The sequence below is a fragment of the Bombus vancouverensis genome, chromosome 4, assembly GCF_051014615.1.
Source record: "Bombus vancouverensis nearcticus chromosome 4, iyBomVanc1_principal, whole genome shotgun sequence".
In the NCBI taxonomy this organism is placed as follows: Eukaryota; Metazoa; Arthropoda; class Insecta; order Hymenoptera; family Apidae; genus Bombus; species Bombus vancouverensis.
The window spans coordinates 1,241,978-1,261,767 of NC_134914.1; the positions used below are offsets into that span (position 1 = coordinate 1,241,978).

The 19,790-nt window shown below is 35.9% G+C and overlaps 1 protein-coding gene across 2 annotated transcripts in view; it reads left to right on the forward strand.

The window, feature by feature from the left end:
- The first annotated feature begins 1,697 nt into the window (after positions 1 to 1,697).
- Positions 1,698 to 19,790, forward strand: part of LOC117161363 (solute carrier family 35 member F3) — a 51,188-nt gene continuing 33,095 nt past the window's right edge. Inside the window, exons 1-4 of one of the 2 annotated variants that reach the window (XM_033342824.2) lie at positions 1,698 to 2,257; positions 3,964 to 4,115; positions 10,365 to 10,606; positions 11,196 to 11,342. In XM_033342824.2, coding sequence (XP_033198715.1) covers positions 3,977 to 4,115; positions 10,365 to 10,606; positions 11,196 to 11,342 — 528 coding nt within the window. In that variant the 5' untranslated portion in view covers positions 1,698 to 2,257; positions 3,964 to 3,976. The remainder of the gene's footprint in view (positions 2,258 to 3,963; positions 4,116 to 10,364; positions 10,607 to 11,195; positions 11,343 to 19,790) is intronic. The other variant, XM_033342826.2, reaches the window with a different exon arrangement.

The following is a 19,790-nucleotide window of genomic DNA, read 5'->3' on the forward strand; positions in this document are numbered from 1 at the left end:
TTCTTTTCTTAAAAGTATATAATTTTTATCTAAAGAACTTCCCGGTATAATTAACAGTTTCAACAATATTTCAGGTTTTAGCTGTTCTAAAATCGACTTTAAGAACGAAGAAATTAATTTTTTAGAAAGAATCGTGTCGGATCAAATTGGAAAAAGTCATATTTTGCATTTGATTGATTACTTTTTGGTCCATGTTTATTGCATTTTATCTAAATAAATTTGATACTTTTAGTTAAGCATAAAACTGTCAGAGCAACATAATAATGAAACGGTGAATATGAAAAATTGCTTGTTTGTCTTCTTATTTTGATTATACATTATATTAAAAACCTGTACTCTACGTTAGCCTATGTTATAATAAGTTAAATACGTTGAATACAACCAATAGTCGTCACGGAAAATATTTCAACATAATGTGCGTTTAAAGCGATACTTGAAATATAGACTAAGTAATAGTAGAGGTAACAATATAATTTGATAAAATAAATAATTCCGATTTTTGCGTTTTGAAAATGATTCCAAAATACATTCTATTCTTTTTTATATAGTATTTTTGCGTATTTTATATAGGATTATTTAGAGTATAATGAAAAAATATTTTGTCAATAAATATTTTATGAAAATTTGTGAAAAATATTTTATGATTCAAGGGGTGAAAAGAATTCACAAAATGAATTTAAAGAAGTAATAAGAGAAATAGAAAGTGCAATAAGTTCTTCTTTAAAAACATCCAAGACTCAAATACACGAATTTTATGACCATTTTTTGTTATTATGAGTGTAATAATTACTTTTGTAAAGCTTTTGTAATATCTGCGAAAAATAGTCGTTCTTTAAAATTGATTCCAAGAAATATTCAAGAGATATCTTCTATGGGTAATATGAGAAATGTATCATGTACGATGTCAAGGGTGCGTATCATACCGATACACGATCTTATAAACCGTCAGTATAGTGAACATTTAGCAGTAAGTGCTAGTATTCATATGTTCCATATAGATACATACGAGTAATAGGGGGATTAAATAAAAATGTATCTACGATTGAAGAAAGATTAAAAATATTTAATTTTCGTGACGAAGATTTAGTTTAGTTTTAGTGAACAACATATTATTTAGCAAATGTATAGTAATATTCTATGCCTATGATTAATTCTGACAATTATTTGTTGTACAAATGATATAAGTAAAGAAGTGCTGACATTAAATGCTTAAAATTACATTGTGTGACTTGTATGTATGTACATATTTATTTACATTTTTCGTTTTAACAATGTATACTCGAAATAAAAAAAATCACTTTTTAAAGAAAGATCGAATCTAAATTATTTTAAAACTTTTATGTATGTAATAATGCTGAATAAAGAAAGGTAAAACTTAAAAGTATATCATTTATAAATGATTGTATAATTAACATGTACTAATGAGCACATAATTGATTAATAAATGATGTTTTTGCCTTTATTATATTACTTAATTGGTATATAAGATTGATCAATGCTTCTACAATAATACTTTCGATATCATAACTTTTTAAATTAATGCTGCTATGTTTATGCTTAGATGCAATGTATTAGACAACTTGTAAAAAGTGGTTTCATATGTTTCCAGATTAGAAACATCAACTTTACTGGAAATTACTTTTTTCAGCAAATTTAAATTTAATGAAATATAAACACACAATAATTCAGTACACTGAATGGTCTCTTAAACCCCAATGAAATACATAGATAGAAAGTGAACGAAGCGCAGACGCAACTAGGGTGTTCCAAACGGGTGGTAGTACAAAGTTTACTAGTAATCAATGGCGTGACATAGCATAGCACACTTAAAACTACTTGAAGATCATTTGTATAGGTTGTATTGAATTTATATAAAAAGTAACGTCGATGTGGATATTATACTAATGTTGTGTTTCTTCATAACCAAGTAATCGAGTAACTCAAGTTACTTCTTAATAAATAATAAGAATTATATATTTTATTCAGTCTAAAAAATAATAAGCTGTACTGAATGACAGTGGAATACAAATTCTCTGCTAGCTACTGCATTATTAGATTCCGTTAATAGGGCAGCCATAAAACATTTTAATCTAAAGAACTGATGGAGCAACAAAGAGTGAAACGATCGTGTGATGTAATTACAATAAAACTAAAATGACAGTGCTTGTGATATGTAATAGCCAGTTAAATGCATAGTGAACGATGGATACATCAACTTTAAGACATGTTATGATCTCCGATGAAAAATGTAAAGAAGGTATGTCAATTTCTGTGATTTGAAAAAACTCGTTTATAAAACATCATACACGTTTTTATACCATTTTATTAACTTGTATGAATCGCAAGTTTTTATGCTTTTTAAAAGATGAAAATATTTAACGTAGAACATAAAAGTTAAAAAATATTACTTACATATTTTATCAAAGTAATTGGGAAAAGTATAGAAGGTAAAATATTTTGTTCATCTTTTGTTAAACATAGAAATTTTAAGGAATTATTTATACATTATTTATGTAGATATAATTTTAATTCATAAGTCGCAAAAATTACATAAATTCTCATTATTGTTATGTCTAATAATTAATCAGTGTTTTCCCCTAAAAACGAAGAAATTACTTCATGTATATACACAAAAATATAGATTTATAAAATAAATATTTCGTAAATGTTAAATTTATTAGTTCACAGAAAGAAATTTGTTAGATTTCTAGATCTAATATAATATAATCTATAAAAAGATCTAATATATTCCAATGTAAGTAGTATATCATATGAAATATGTGAGTATTATCTCTCATAAGTTACGTTCTATTCGTTGTCAATAGCTATTTGATATAAATTCTGGTAATAATTAATTTTAATAAGTATATATATGTATACCAATTAATATATGTATGTATGTGTATATTATAAAATTTAAATCATTTTTATTTTCTTTTGGATATTGTACTTGTTAATGAAATATTTTGCACATGTTTATAATGTTCATGCGTTTTAACAAGTTTTACATCTTTATGAAATCAAAATGTTAGTATTTTTCTTAATATATGTATTCTGCAGTAAATTGTTTATAAGCATCAGTGTATGGATGCTAAAAAGAAAAGTAACATAGATTATTATTTTTTAGATTAAATTTGGTTATAATAGCTTAAAATATCAATTATTAACTTAAAATAAATTAATAAGTGTCATTTTTAAACAATACTTTCATTATTTTGTGTTTCTAGATATGTTACATTTTTATTAATAAAGATTTTTTACACCTATATTATTTTTATTTCTAATTCCCTCAAAATATTAAATATATCATTATAAATAATTTACTATCTTAAACTAAGTGTACACTTATTTATAATTTTCTACTAATTGTATATGTAAAGGTTTATAAATTTAAGTATTATCATTATGATGAAGTTTAATTAAATGTGATTATTAATAAAATTCTAAAATTTTGTGAATAACAGAGTAGTTATTTTAAATAGATACAGAAGTAAAAACAGACTCCTGTTTAAAGTTGCTTTATTATTAGTTAATTTTGTATACCACTTTGTATCTTTCAAGTATAGACGTTAGCAAATAAATTTAGGTAGTTTTACTATACATAACTATAGAAAAAAATGACCTCATCAGTCTATGTTGGGAAAACAATATATTACCTATGTTGGAGAATATTGATATTTTAATATATAAGAGATATTTTAGTATATAGCATAATAAGTATGCTAATCTAAGATATTAAATTTCAAAGTTTAGTAAAATAGATTTTGGAATTACGAAGACTTTGTACTAATGTTTATATTACAATACTGTGTGTACTAACATTTATACTGCAGTACTCTTTTACAACAGCAGACTTCATTAACATTTTCATACGTATATCACAAGTATTTCATATGAATTAATGTAAAATAATATTATACTTTTATATAAGTGTGATGACAACAAATGTTACATGTTTCAAAGAACAAACTTAAACATGGGTAGCAGAGGAGTCGGGGATATTCCTACAATATTTCATCCCCAGCAGACTCATACCTCAAGTATTATTCTTGGTGACAATCAGCAGAACCATGGCTCTCAAAACACTGCTGGACAAATTACTCATGACAATTCTGGTAAGTCCATATTAATTGTCTATTCAATGTACTACATATATTATATTCATACTATATTTTATGCTACTCAATAGAAACACATACATTAACGCATAAAGTTTGTATTATATTATAATTTAATTTGTTAATGTTAATTTGTGTAATATGATAAGGTTAAAAAGTCAAAGAAATTTCTCTGTTATTTATATTAAACGGTAGTAGCTTTGTGTTGTGTTTTACTCTGTTATTTATATTTTATCCAATGATTAAAATCTTTTAACTCCTTGGTGATTGTGTCAATGTTTGTTTTAGGGTGCATTCCTCTTAATACTACTTTATAACTTTTATTTTTCTTTAACTGTAATGTATAGAAATATGCATTCTTCTCTTTCAAGATTAGAACAATTTTCTGTAAATTTCAGTGGTATTAGCATGGACTCTGACATAATTATTTTTTAGTTGTTTAAAATTTTAAAGTGAAATTTTTATGTAAATATACTGATGGATATTTTGATTGAAGTTTAGTTCTTTTTGATGTAGCATGTTTTAAAGATTTTTTTGTCAATCTGACAAAGAAATAATCTTAATCTTTTTGTAACTGCTATACTCTTTTGAAGGACTTTTATAATTATTATTTGGAATAGGGGTGACCTCATCGATTTCAATGACTTTGAATTACAATAAAGCAAAATTGAGTCAATAATCAAAGCTTTTGTATAAATTATTATTTGTTATCATCAGCTTCATTCAAGCCGTTAAATTGATAAAATGTGTTCAGTTACCTGTGTATTAGTATATTTGTTATTTTCAGTAAATATAAGATCGAGTATATCTGTTATTCAATAAATTTAAATTCCGAATGGCTAAAACAAAGGATATTGATATATGATATAATTAAAGATCACTAAAATTGGTCAAAATTACACTATTAGCAAAGATCAAGGCAGTAACAACACAACACTATAACAATTTAATGGAAAGCGTCAAATAGCGATCGAAAACATGCCACAACTAAGAAACGTAAAACGTAAGAAAAAATCTGCCAATCTAATAAGCTGTCAATGGACATTCAAGATACAGATAGCGGAAAATAATTAACAAATATATCTGTTTAAAACCCATACTGCCTTTATTTTAAAAAGCTAACATTAAATTACATTCTCTACACGAGACGATTTTATTGCTCGATTTTATACTATCGTGTCGACTTTTATCAAACAAAGTTACCTATACTAACATTTTCTGCGACTCCTAATTTCGCATTGGGCTCGTTCTCATGTGTCTATATCTGAAGAAAATCACAACACAATGGCTTCTCGGATTTCGCATCGGGTTCGTCCACAAAAACTAAACCCCTTCTGCGACTACCTGATTTTGCATCAGGTTTGTTTGTCTTCCTGAAGTCGTATCAAGTTCTTTGCCGCTTACAATAATCTTAGTGGCTCTCTAACTTCTCGTTAGGTTCATCCGTGTACCAGCTAACAGCTAACACATTTACAACCGTATTTCATAAAATACTCTTGCCGACCTCTCGCGCTTCTTGCAGCATCGGCTTATTCGAGCACTATGGTATTATAGTGATTGCTGAGTTGAACACGTGGAATTTGGATCGATCGTTTCAGAATATTTTAATGCGGAAATAAAATATTTACGTAAATAAATAAATAATATACGAACAAAATTTAACTAATCAAAAACAACTAAAAATGTCTCTCGGTACAATGGCTTCTAATTTCACTTTTATGTCTTTTTTACTTTTACAGCTTTCATTATATTGCGTTTTTCTAATTTGCGTCTATATATGTATACTAGATATATACTTATGTTATTCTTGTGCGATATTGCCAATCTTTTCAATTACTTTTTCCTTAATAGTAGTGATACTAATAATGTATATGTAAGTAAGTAACTTGTAAGTAAGTAACAAGTAAAGTAACTTGAACGTTTATGAGAATTATATTTAAATACATAGTACTTTGTAAAATGTTCTATTCCATGTCTTACAAATGTCGCAGCTTGTCGTCGAATGTTTCTTTGTTTTTTTGTGTTTTTGTTTCCTACAACAAGAATCGCCGTTTGTTGCCTGTTTCCATTCGAAACGGTGAAGATTAAAGAAAAATGGGAAATACACGGCACCACGAAGCAAGAGAAACAGATACATATTCCTTTAGTGTATACGTGTTGTTAGTCTGAAACCGAATAGAACCCAAATATTCCTGAGATTAGGTGTCTCAGTGTGAATAAAAAGTTTCTCTAACGCACTGTTTGATTGTTGGAATTATTTTGCTACATGTAGCAACAAGAAGCAAAAAAAGCACAACTATTATATTTATTCTTCCTTTCTATACTTTATTATAATTGTCGATAAAATAATATGTAGAGGTTTATGTGTAGAGGGCGGTTGGTTGGTGAGGTTTAATGGATGAGATTGCTCGTTGTTGAAACCGTCGAATATATAATATTTAAAATGATAAATTAGTATACAGATAATGTTCGCAAAGACGCTCGTACTAACCGATTTGTTAAGACAGTGTATAAGTCGTAAAATAGGATCGCTAATGACTCGTTAATTAAATCGCGGATAATTCGTTTATAACTGGTTGATAACTGATCGACAACTGACTGTAATTCATTCCTTGCGATCGCGGCCATTTATTTATACTGGTGGAGGGAGAACCGGAAAATTCGAATTCGTCTACATTTGACGGTTGCATGTAGCAGTGACATTCTTTTGCCCGGAGTTTATTTGTTCTTATATTACTTGTAACCTAACGGTCTTGATACTCCGAGGCAAAACAACAACAACAGAATTTGAATTGTTCTCTAAATCATGTGCCGCTACAAATATATATGTACATGTATTATTTTTTGTATACATATATGTATATAAATAAATATACAGGGTGGTTGGTAACTGGTGGTACAAGCGGAAAGGGGGTGATTCTACGCGAAAAAAGAAGTCGAAAATATAGAATACAAATTTTTCGTTTGAGGCTTTGTTTTCGAGAAAATCGACTTTGAATTTTCGCTCGGTACGCGTGCGGTACGTTATAACGGATCTCACTGTAGATCGTTGTCTCGATGGAAAAATTAAAAAAAAAAGAAAAAAAAATTTTTATTCTATATTTTCGACTTCTTTTTTCGCGTAGAATCACCCTCTTTCCGCTCATACCACCAGTTACCAACCACCCTGTATATACAGCCTGTTCGAAAATGATTTATCATGAACATTTCAGCATTATTCTATATTTCTGACACGGTAAAAATTTGCAAAAAGTAGCAGCAAAATTGACCTTAACTTTGAAATTCAATTTTATATTGTATCGTATTCTAATTATTATGAAGATAAAAGATTTCAAAGAAACAATGGGTTGCAATTCAATCGTTTTTTAAAAAGAATTTCCAATTCTTTTCAATTCCGTTTTGGAAGGAAATGTTAAAGTTCCATTAGTTTCGGAATTCACTTTATTTATAATATGCTTACATTTTGCAGTCAGATATAGAAAAAATAGCATCTATTATTGCATGTAGATATGCCAGATACATTATTATATATATATCGGAGAAGAGTCAGGAACAGGGTTGTGGGCGTTTGATAGACCTCCCTTGGAGTTGGCCATCGTTGTGTTATAACGAAGATACGGCCGGATACTACGAGTATGGACACTACCGATTCGCCATTCCTTCGAACCAGTAATGCTCGTATAGTTTCTCGAGCGTTTTATCCCAACCTAAGTGCATAATTGACTGTTGCACATAGTTAATAACGAACCACCTAAAACCTCTGGAGACAATGGCAAGCAGAGAGTTCTGCCTTTTCTCTGTATTTTGCGATGAAGAGTACCGGACCGTAATTCATACGTATTCGCAATATCTTCCGTGAGCTCCTCGTTCTGCACTTTACTGACGATCTCAGAAATTCGGAGTTCGCGATGTTGTACCGCTAATAGCCAATCTTCGGGGATTTCGGTCGGATTGATTTCCTTCTCTACGACTTTGTTGATCGTACGGTGATCCAAGTCTACGGGGTTTCGCGAGAAGAAACCTACGTGGGCCTTTCGTTTACCTCCTTGATACATAATGTCGAAAGTAAAAGTTTGTAAGTAAGCCCACCACCTATAAGCCCGGTCATTTAAATTCACCCCGTTACTAGATGCCTTCAAGGAATTACAATCAGTAACAACAAGAAATTCTCGTCCATGTAAATAGCGGCGACAATGTTTAACAGCGTGTAACAACTGCTAACGTCTCTAGTTCATATGAAAAATACCTAGATTCCGTAGGGCTAGGTCCTTTACTATAATATCCTACCACTCTATTTTCACCGTCAACCTTATGCATTAAAGTAACCCCATATACATCCAAACCAGCGTCGGTATGTAACTCTATCGAGTAATTAGGGGCAAACATCATCAACACCAAAGCATCCGTTAGGACAGAAACTAACCCTCGCCTCATCCTCTCGCGTTATCTGTCCAAGTTCGTTTTTGTTACCGGAAGTAAGTGTGCATAGAGGCTTCGTTACCTATGAAAATTTAGAGACGAATTCTCGGACGTAAGGAACTAAACCCATGAACTGTCTATACTGTGCGACGGTCGTTGGTTTAGGTAAAGAACTCAAGGCCTGCATCCCGCCCGGGCTGGGGCGAACCTCTGTACCATGAATTACATGTCCCAAATAGAGTACCGATATGTTTGGGAACGAGCATTTAGAAAAATTAGAAGAAAATCCGGCGTTTACGAGTGTATTTAACGCGGTGTACAATCTTGCCAGAGCTTGATCCATGGAGTCGGCAATTACCAGAACCTCATCAAAATAAACAACAACGTACGAATGGCACGTTGGTTGCTACGCGTGTTTTCAAGGGAATCTCAAAAATGATCTCTCGTTTCGTTAGTTCGCCGCATTAAAACCACTAACTGTTGTTGAACATAACGAAGGAACGTGTGGTACAGATTATTCCGACCAAATGGTTCCTTACGTCACCAATATTAGAAAAAGGATCAAATGGTACAGAAGATCTAGCATGCGACTCCTTCTGAGGATTTCTGTGGTAAACGCCTTGATGGTTTACAAAATTGCAGCAAGGAAGAGCATAAACCTTAGAACATTTAGACAAGTATTAGTCGCAAAATCATTAGGGTTGTCAAAAATGCAAAGTCCTTGTTTTCGATGGAGTCAGCGCAATATCGCCGTTCGGAAAAACCGATTCCGAAAGAAACACTAGACGCGCACGCAACCATGCTATGCAAATAAAAGACGTCCAATGGGCCAAACAAAGGCACAAAAGGATTTGAAGAAAACAACAACTTATTGTGAAAATTGTCCATCGAGGGTAACCTACGCTGTATATTTCCTAGAATTAAGATGAATAGGGATTTGGAGAAACCCGCTGGCCATGCCCAGACTAATAAAATATCTCGCTTTTGCAATCTCGCGATTTGATCCGCAATAAGGGGTAAAGGACACCGATCCGCGACCGCATTTTTATTTAGTTCTCGAAAATCTACACTCAATCTACCTGAACCGTCGTTCGTCTTCGCGAGTAACATAGGACTCGCGAACGGTGAATCACTAGGCCTTATGATTTTTGGCTCTGATTAATTCGCTGATTCTCTCACGTACTATTCTGTGCTCTTCCTCGCGAAGTGTATTAGGATTCCTTGTACGGTCATGTTAGGGTCAATTAATTGTACTTCCAACTGGCCTGTATTTACGCGAGTACGTAGGAAGCCCGTAACGGATGAATCTCTGAATTTTGAAAAAAGATTAATCGACTTTTATCACTACCACGTACATCAGTGTCGACTTCATTAACATCGATCTCGTTTTCCTTCCTCCAAATTTGACCTTCAATTGAAGATTAAGATCAATTTTGTACCTATTGTTTTTGTAGATCTTCGCTGCTCCAAAAGTGTAGAATAACGATATGATGCTCGTAACAAAATCATTTGCGTATGTCCCTTACATGAAATATTTTTGGAAGAACTATCTAATTTCGTGAACACAAAATTTCGTGAAAACCAACAACGATTGTCATTTAAAATTAAAAAAAAATGTTTTACTCAGTCACAATATAATAAATATTATAGATAATATAATGTAAATTTTAAAGAATTTATATCTCGCGTCACACATACTTATAATATCAAATTATAAATTCAGTGTAACTATAATAAGACTGGTTTACATGATGTTTGTTACTTGAATTGTAAGCGTCCTTGAAAAGAATTTTATTTCAATTATAATTATTTGATATAAATGTGTAGGCTGTGAACAGCAACAAGGATGTAGCGTTAGTGGTGGCTGTGGTGATTCTGTACCGAGTTGTCGTTCTTTGGAAACAACTAGAAGTGGAGTTGGTTCTGGAGGAAGTGCAGATAATCAAGGGCACAATACAAATCAAACTCAAGTTCAGCCTCATGTGACAGTACCACCAGTTACTTATCAACAAAGGCCCAACTCCTTATCCACTTGTTACGCATCTTGTTGCGCCGAATCTGCAAAAAAGGTCTATTGATTTCTAATATTTATTTATTTGTATGTATATGATTGAAGCAATCTCACTTTTTAAAAATGAACAAATCTTTTATGCTGCTTCTTTCAGTTTAAAAATAACAATCTATCATTTCATTTGTTTATACCATTTTCTTACAGTGGTTAAAGTCACTTTTACTATACTGTCAGAAAACTTTAGTATGGATCTTCATATAACAGAAGTTTATTCTAAAATTTTAGCTTTAGCTTATTCTTCCATAATCAATAATCATGTTAATATTATATTATATAATATTATTATTATTATATTATAATAATATTACTTTTATAGCGCTTTATATATTGTTAGAGTACAATTCCTTTGTTACTTTTTGGAAACATGTTGACTGCTTATTTATTTCTTCTATCCTGACTGATAAGCACTTTCATTCTTTTTTGTTCGTTCTCCTACATGTTACGGAATTATAAAACTTACAAAAATGACAAAAAAATCGTTTTGATTAATTTTATACATAAATTGAACATGGATTTTTATGGCTCGTAGAATTTGAAAAATATATCTATTAATTACTTTTCAAGATGTTGGTATGTTATGATTTCAGATATATTTTGGAGTGTGCGTCACAATATGTGTCACAGCAAGTTGGGTCGGTGCGACACATTGTATCAGATATTTGTATTTTTACAAATACGAAACTCCTAATTATTCATCGTTTTCTAACTCATCTATTACAGGGCGTCATCAACATGTAAGTATATCCTATCTTCAAATCTCTCTTTTTACATTTTTGAATATGGTTCATCTTAAAATAAAGTTTCTATGAAACAAATAGTAAATTAATGCATTATGATAAGCCAGAATTAGATACATTAGTAATATTAAAGGATGTGTAAGAATAGTCTGATAATGAATCCACGAAAACTGAGTTTCGGGATGGCACATGGTGCGTTTAGTTTAGACATGGTTTAGACTATTCCCTCATTCTAGTAAAACAAAAAAATGAAAGTGGAAACCTGTATTTGTTTATGTCTTTACGGCGTATGTGTCACGACCGGCACACTTAAAATCCGATGGACTGATGATGGAGATAATGATGTGGCAGCACTCGGCGACAATGTATATCGCCGAGCTATCGATATCCCAACGGTCCTTCCGCCGAATGTTCTAGAAGAAGGCGTGTGTGGTGTCACGTAATTTTTGGGGTTGGTTGATGAAATAAAATAGCTAAGTCGTAACACACCTATTAATTTTGTTTTAATTAAACTTTATTACGAATTCAGCAATCACAACGGAATACACACTGAATTAACATAAATCACAATTCACTCCAACCACGTTATGTAAGACTTAGTTACACTGATACGTTAAGTACGCGACTGTTATAAGAGTAGAGACCGGTAAAGATATGTTGACTATTCTAAGGATACAGAATAAGTGAAGTCTTACTGACGATACTGTGTCTGAGGAAAGCTAGGGGTGGGTGTGTCTAAGGACACGGGACTATCGGATTTGTTGATGACAATTTTGGTTAAGGAAGTTGCAATTTTGGAAGACACCGTCTCCGATTGGATAATAAGACGGTTGGTGAACCAGGAAGGGTTCGCGAGCCGCCCTCGCGAGAAAGTTGCTAACGGAACATACCAGATGTGAAGAAAACCAACTTTCTAAGCTAACACGTGGTAGACAATAAACGCAAAGGGAAATCTAAGACAGGAAATACTCGCTTGGTCCGAAGGACCTTAACTATGAAAATGCCAAGGCCCCTGGTGGGTACTTAAGACTATTGAGGGTGCGCACCAAGAATCTGCAGACATCTCGGTGCCATCCTCAGTTCGCTGTGGAGTGCCGAAGCGTGCAGACGTGTCTCCAGTGCCCAGTGTAGTCCGAAAACAATACGTGTCGCCCAACCGTCGAAAGTGAACACAGCCAAGTGTTTCCTACCCTTTAGGGAGAAGAAAATCCCACGCACCTAACCCCAACCCGAATACTAGCCTCATAGTCTCACGACTAGTAATTCATTTTGAATTGACTAGCTCGATGATGGCCCAGCAATCGCGACCAGGCTCTTCTGAGCAAACTCGCAACTACCCCGCGCTACCTCCCCCGTGACAGAAGTGCAGCAGAACTCTCCGCACCAACGACGCTAATATTACAAAGAAACGGAAAATAGAAACATCAAAACCAAACACGATCGATACCCGGAACGAACAATCAACGATACAAATAAACACCCACAACAGGTTCGCCGTATTGCAATCCACTAACGACGCCATGGAAATCGCAGACCCGCCGCCAAACCAACAAGCACAGAGAATCCCCCCTCCCCCACCAATATTTGTGGATGATGTCATCGACATACAAACAATGATCAAGTCCTTAGAGAGAGATATCTCCAAGGACGACTACAAAATGAAGATTAACAACAACAAAGTAAAAATTCTGCTGACAACCCCTGACGCATACAGAAAAATCACCAAACTGCTTAAGACATTGAACGCCAACTTTCACACGTACCAACTCAAACAAGAAAGACCTTTCCGAGTGGTCCTACGCAACATCCACCACTCAGCAGACATAGACGAACTCAAATACGAACTCTCAAAACTCGGCCACGAAGTCATCAATGTAAGTAATATAAGGCATAGAGTCTCGAAAGACCCGTTATCCTTATTTTTCATAGACATAAAACAAAAGACTAACAATAAGGAAATTTACAACATCAGTCGCCTAATGAACGCAATAGTAAAATTCGAACCACCGCTTGTGAAAAAAGAAATAGTGCAATGCAAAAGGTGCCAAAGGTACGGTCACACGCAGAAATACTGCAACCATACCTTCCGCTGCGTTAAATGTGCAGGCACTCACTCCACTGACCAGTGCGCTAAATCACCGGAAACCTCAGCGAAATGCATCCACTGTCAAGGTGACCATTCTGCCAACTATAAAGGCTGCTCAGCCTATAAAACTCTATACACAAACAGGTACCCTAAACTCAGAGCAAAAGAGGTAACCAACCAAACACCCAGCCCGCCGAAATTCACGACTACCCCAATCCCCTCAACCAACCAAGCACCCAGTCCTACCAAATTCATCACCACCTCAACCTCCTATGCCCAAGCAGTACAAGGCATCCAAAATAACCCGAATAGCCAAAGGGATCTTTCCCAAAATAGTGTCCCCAACTCACCTAACACAGACAACTTTTCTAGGCTTGAAAAGCTAATAGAGAAACAATCAGAGCAAATAAATAATTTGCTATCGCTACTAACACTCATCATGGATAAATTAATACGCCCCGACGCAAAATAAAACCAAGGCGCATAGCTCTTTGGAACGCCAACGGTCTAGCGCAACACAAACTTGAACTAGAACTCTTCCTAAAACACCAGCAAATCGACGTAATGCTCGTATCGGAAACCCACTTCACCGACAAAAACTATCTGAAAATAAATGGTTATAAATTCTACCATACCCAACACCCCAGCGGAAAGGCCCACGGTGGCACCGGAATCATAATCAAAGCAAGTATTAAGCACTACGAACTTCCATCATTCCAGAAAGACTACCTCCAAGCAACAAACGTAGCAATAGAAGACTGTCATGGCACAATCACCACTTCAGCAATATACTGCCCTCCCAGACACTCCATCGCCAAAGAAGACTTTGATAACTTCCTGGACACCCTGGGCAATAAATTCATAGCTGGAGGAGACTATAACGCCAAGCACACCCAATGGGGCAGCAGACTGGTTACAGCAAGAGGCAAAAACCTCTTAAACAGCATAATAACCAACAACCTCAACTACCTCACCACATACGAACCCACATACTGGCCCACTGACACCAACAAAATAACCGACCTTCTCGACTTCTTCGTAACTAAAAATATCTCATCAAGACACGTCCAAATCAACTCCTCGGCTGATCTCTCCTCCGATCATTCCCCCGTGATAGCAACAGTCAGTTCAACAATTATCGAAAATACACCTAATGGCTCCATTCACAACCAACACACCAACTGGCAGCTCTTAGAGAAGTCTTTACACACTCAACTTCAGCCTTAACTTCACTAAAAACTAAGGAAGAAATCACGGAAATTAGTGAAAGCAGCCACGGAATACTTAAACACGAGCATAATAAACGCCATCCGCCTCTCCACACCGACAAAGACGTCTATCAGCAAACAAGAATATCCCCAATACATACTAAAAAAAATAGCAGAAAAACGTAGACTAAGAAGAGTATGGCAGACCCATAGAACACCGGATGACAAACGCAAACTAAACAACGCAACTAGAAAGCTATCCGAAACCATAAAAAATTATAAAAACGACTGTTTCCAAAAATACCTCGCCAGCTTATCCCCCACAGCCGACTCCAACTACTCACTATGGAAGGCCTCCAGGAAACTCACACGCCCCCCACAAATAATCCCACCAATCCGCCTTCCGCAAGGTGGATGGGCGCGAAGCCCTATAGAAAAAGCCGACCTGTTTGTTAAATACTTGTCTAAAGTATTCAAACCCCATTCCCCCAAAGCTGCGGCGGACGTTACTGAATACTTGCACACCCCCTTCCAAATGTCCCCTCCTATCGAATCCTTCACTTCTGCAGAGACTATAGAAACAGTCAGTCGCCTAAATCCCAAGAAAGCAGCAGGGCACGACCTAATAGGCAATAAAGCAATCAAGGAACTTCCCATAAAAGGGATCGCACTCATTACATCGATTTTTAATGCTATCCTTCGCCTTGAACACTATCCTAAGGCGTGGAAAATCTCATTGATTACCCTCATCCCTAAACCCGGTAAACCGATATACGAAACCAGCTCCTATCGCCCAATCAGTCTTTTACCTACCCTGCCTAAACTATTCGACGAATCGACTCCTTCCACTCCTAGAGAACTTGAAAACACTCCCAGATCACTAATTCGGCTTCCGAAAACAACATTCAACAGTAGAGCAAATCCACCGCATAACCCATACGATCAGCCAAACACTCGAAAAGAAAAAATATTGCTCAGCGGTTTTCCTAGACATCCAACAGGCATTCGACAAAGTATGGCATGAAGGGCTACTATACAAGCTTAAAAAGATCCTACCTAACCCCTGCTACTCCATCCTAAAATCCTACCTAACCAATAGAAAATTCATGGTTAAATGCCTAGACGCCACCTCCGCAACATTCCCAATAGAATCCGGCATACCCCAAGGTAGTGTCCTCGGACCCCTACTGTACTCCATCTACACTGCCGACTTACCTATATCAAACGAGATAACAATAGCGACATTTGCAGACGACACAGCGCTGTTAGCTACCCACGCAGACCCGGTAATAGCCTCATCCACTCTCTAGCGAAGTCTCGACTCCATGGAAAAGTGGTTTCACAAATGGGGCTTCAAAATTAACGAAAAGAAATCCTCACATGTAACCTTCACGCTCCGAAAACAAACCTGCCCCCAGGTCACCATCAACAATGCAACAGTTCCTAGCAGGGACTCAGTCCGATACCTGGGCATGACCCTGGACAGGAGACTAACGTGGAAGAAACACATCTCAGATAAAACGAAGCAACTAAAGGACAAACTAAAAAAATTCTATTGGCTCACGGGCCGACGCTCCAAACTAAACATACAAAATAAAATTACCCTCTACAAGACCGTAATAAAACCTGTCTGGACCTACGGAATCCAACTATGGGGAACAGCAAGTAACTCCAACACTGAAATACTTCAACGCTTCCAATCGAAAACGCTAAGATCCTTAATAGACGCACCTTGATATGTCACCAACGAAACAATCCATCGCGACCTCAAGATACCCACAGTCAAAGAGGAAATAGCAAAATATAGCGACAGATATAGCAAAAGAGTCAACAAACACCGAAACCCCCTAATCACCGGACTACTTGATACGACGGACCAGATTCGCAGGCTGAAGAGGCAGTACCCGCTAGACCTAAGCGCTATATTCATTTAGTTATCCAAATTAAGCACATTCACTTACTTATAATGCTTATAAATTATACTTATCTATAATAAGTATTAACTTATTATAAATAATCAGCCATGTCACTGCGCTACGCCAGAAAAATTACTGAAAATTCTCAACGCGAGAATTGATTGTAATTTCAACAAATACATAAAAAAAAAAAAATCTCGGTGCCATCCTGTCCGCGGTGTGTGGTTTGGTCTCTGATGTGAATTGACGTTACAGTGGCAACGGTCGCCTAACAAACGGGAGGATAGTGGGGATATTGAGGGGTGACAAAGAAAAAAGAAACAGATCCGATCGAAAGTCAAATTGTAAGAGTTTCAGTCTTGGAAAGTTACGGCTGGAGTTCACAACCAAATCGTAATTAGTGTAAACCAAGTGTTCAAAAATAAATTCTCTTTTTATTTTTTTTTATATTTTATTTTTCTTTACATCTGAAATTTCCTTTTTTTTATTTTACGTGACAATTGCTTAAGATGTCGGGAAACTCGGATCAATTATTACTGCTAACTACCAACTATCGACTCGAACGGGCGTCTAACGACTGACTTTCCGTCACGATGATGCTGCAGAGGGAAACTATGATGGAGTGTGTCTAAGGATACGAGATCATCGAATTCGTTGAGGAAAGTGAGGGAAATGGACGTTGCTGTTAATTAGTTAATTTCTGTGTTCGTGGTTGGAGAAGGATGCTAACCGCCCTTTAGAGAAAGTTGCTAACGGGAAGCATTGTATATGAGAAAAGCAAATTTCCCGTATCTTCTCGTAGTAAGTGGTAGATTTAGGGACTGTTAAGACAAAGACTATTTGTTCGTCTGGAAAATCTTAGCTAAATAAGTCCTAAACTTTATAGCGGGTCCTTAGGCTAGCTGAAAATATTCTGTGAGGATGTATCGACATCTAGCAATCATGTTGTCCGCAGAATAGGGTCTTTGTGTAGCGAGCCACGGGATAGAAACTGTTGGAAAGTTGTTACTGTCGAGCGCCGCTACAATTTCTTAAAACTAGTGTAAATGAAATAACTTCCTTTAACACGTTGACTGCCACGCGTGTTTTCAACGAAATCTCCGTTAGGCCACGCGTACAGCAGTACCAAGCGTTCTCCGCTAGGTGCTCCCACCGATATTTTAGTAATGCGAGTCGCCCAAGTGGTGGTCTCAAGACTGATCTTTCGTTTCATTTGTTCGCAACATTAAAACCACTAGCTGCTGTTGAATATAATGAAGGAAAGTGTGGTATAGATTATTCCGACTAAATGGTTTCTTTGCCAGCACAATTAGAAAAGGAATCAAATGGTACAGAAAACTTGGCATTCAATTCCTTCTGGGAATTTCTCTTGTAAACGCTTCAACGAATTACAAAATTGCAACAAGAAAAAATATAAATATTAGAATATTTAGACAATTATTAGTTGCAAAATTATTAGGGTTGTCTGAAAATACAAAAAACCCTTGTTTTCGACGGAGTCAGCATAATATTGCCGTTCGGAAAAATGATTCCGGAAGAAGCATTAGACGCGCATGCAAACTATGTTATGCATGAGGTGTAGTTGTTCGTGATACTTGTAGCTGCTGGCTGAAGATGTAGACGTCGCTACAAGCTACTGCTGCTTTCTTCTCATTTATGTGCCATGGAAGAAAAATCGAACTACGGGCGCCGGGATTCGAACCCGGGTCCCGAACATTCGTAACCTAAGGCGCTAACACCATTGCGCTACCGTCGTCCGGTCCTAGTTAGTGTCGAGTGGTGGTATTTGCTGTTGAGTGCTGCCACATGCAAATAAAAGACATCGAATGAACCGAACAAAGGCACAAAAGAATTGGAAGAAAACAACAACTTATTGTCCAAATTGTCCCGACCAACCTCAGCTATGTATAGAATGCTTCAAAGTTTTACATTATAAATAATTTTTTTATATTTTCATATTTTTATTTTATAACAATTCAACAGTTTTATTATTATGGAATATCTTTTCAATTTGACTATTGAATTGACTATTATAAATCACAATTCACTTCAACAACTTTATGTAGAACTTAATTACACTGATGCGTATGTATAACTTAAGTACGCGACTGGTCTAAGGGTAGAAACTCGGTAAAGAGATGTTGACTATTCTAAAGATAGAGAATAAGTGAAGCTTAGTGACGATGATGTGGCGGAGGAAAGCTAGTAATGGATGTGTCTAAGGACACGAGATGAGCTGATTCGTTAAGGACAATTTTGGCTAGAAAAGTGAGGGCAATAGACATTGCTTTCGATTGGATCATAAGAAGGTTGGTGGACTAGGACGGATTTTAGCCGCTCTCGAGAGAATGTTGCTAACGGAAGATGCCGAAAGTGAGAAAAACCAAGTTTCCCGTATCTTCCCGTGGTAAACAATAAATGTAAAGGACACTTGAAATAAAAGAATCTTGTTTGGTCTGAAGGACCTTAATTATGAAAATGCCCAGATTGATGGTGGGTCCCTAAGACTATTGAGAGTACGCGCTAAGAATGCGTAGATATCTGGTTGTCATCGTACCCGCGATGTGTGGCCTTGGTCTCTGATATGGATTGATGTCACACCGTTGTCATACGCCGCGTTCGTGGATGTCTGCTCGCGTTTCTCTGGATCCAGTTACAGGGAGAATGGCACTTATTTGCGCGGTCCGCCCTCTCTCCGGCGGGTAGAACAGTATGTCCTCGACTAGCTGTATATACCGTTCGGTAAGATCCACGGCGGTGGTGTGGAATTTTGCCTTGTCGTTGGTAATGCGGATAGTCTCGAACTGTGATTCCAGCATCAAGAACTGCAGTATACGGAGCGATATACTGACCGTGTCTACTCTGTCGTTCATGTTCGTCGCTTGCTTAGCCCCGTTGGTGCTAGTCACTTCCAAGACTCTTGACTCGCGGAAACACTGTTTAAGTTGCGCTACACGTGCACCTCTTTTCACTTCTGATCACGTCGGGGTCACCAATTTGAGGTGGAGGACGTGTAGGGTGTTATTAAAGCACTCGGTGTTTAACTTCAACAAGGTTTATTTAGATGACTAGTGCGCGTGGTTTTAGGTCGAAATACGTAACGTGATGCACGTCGAGCTCATGCGATGTCGATACTGATCGAACTGAACTGACTGACTGAATTGAACGAAGTGATCTGAGTGATTTGAGTGTTATGTCCCGTGGTCTGCTACACAAAGCGGACTCTGTTCCTCGG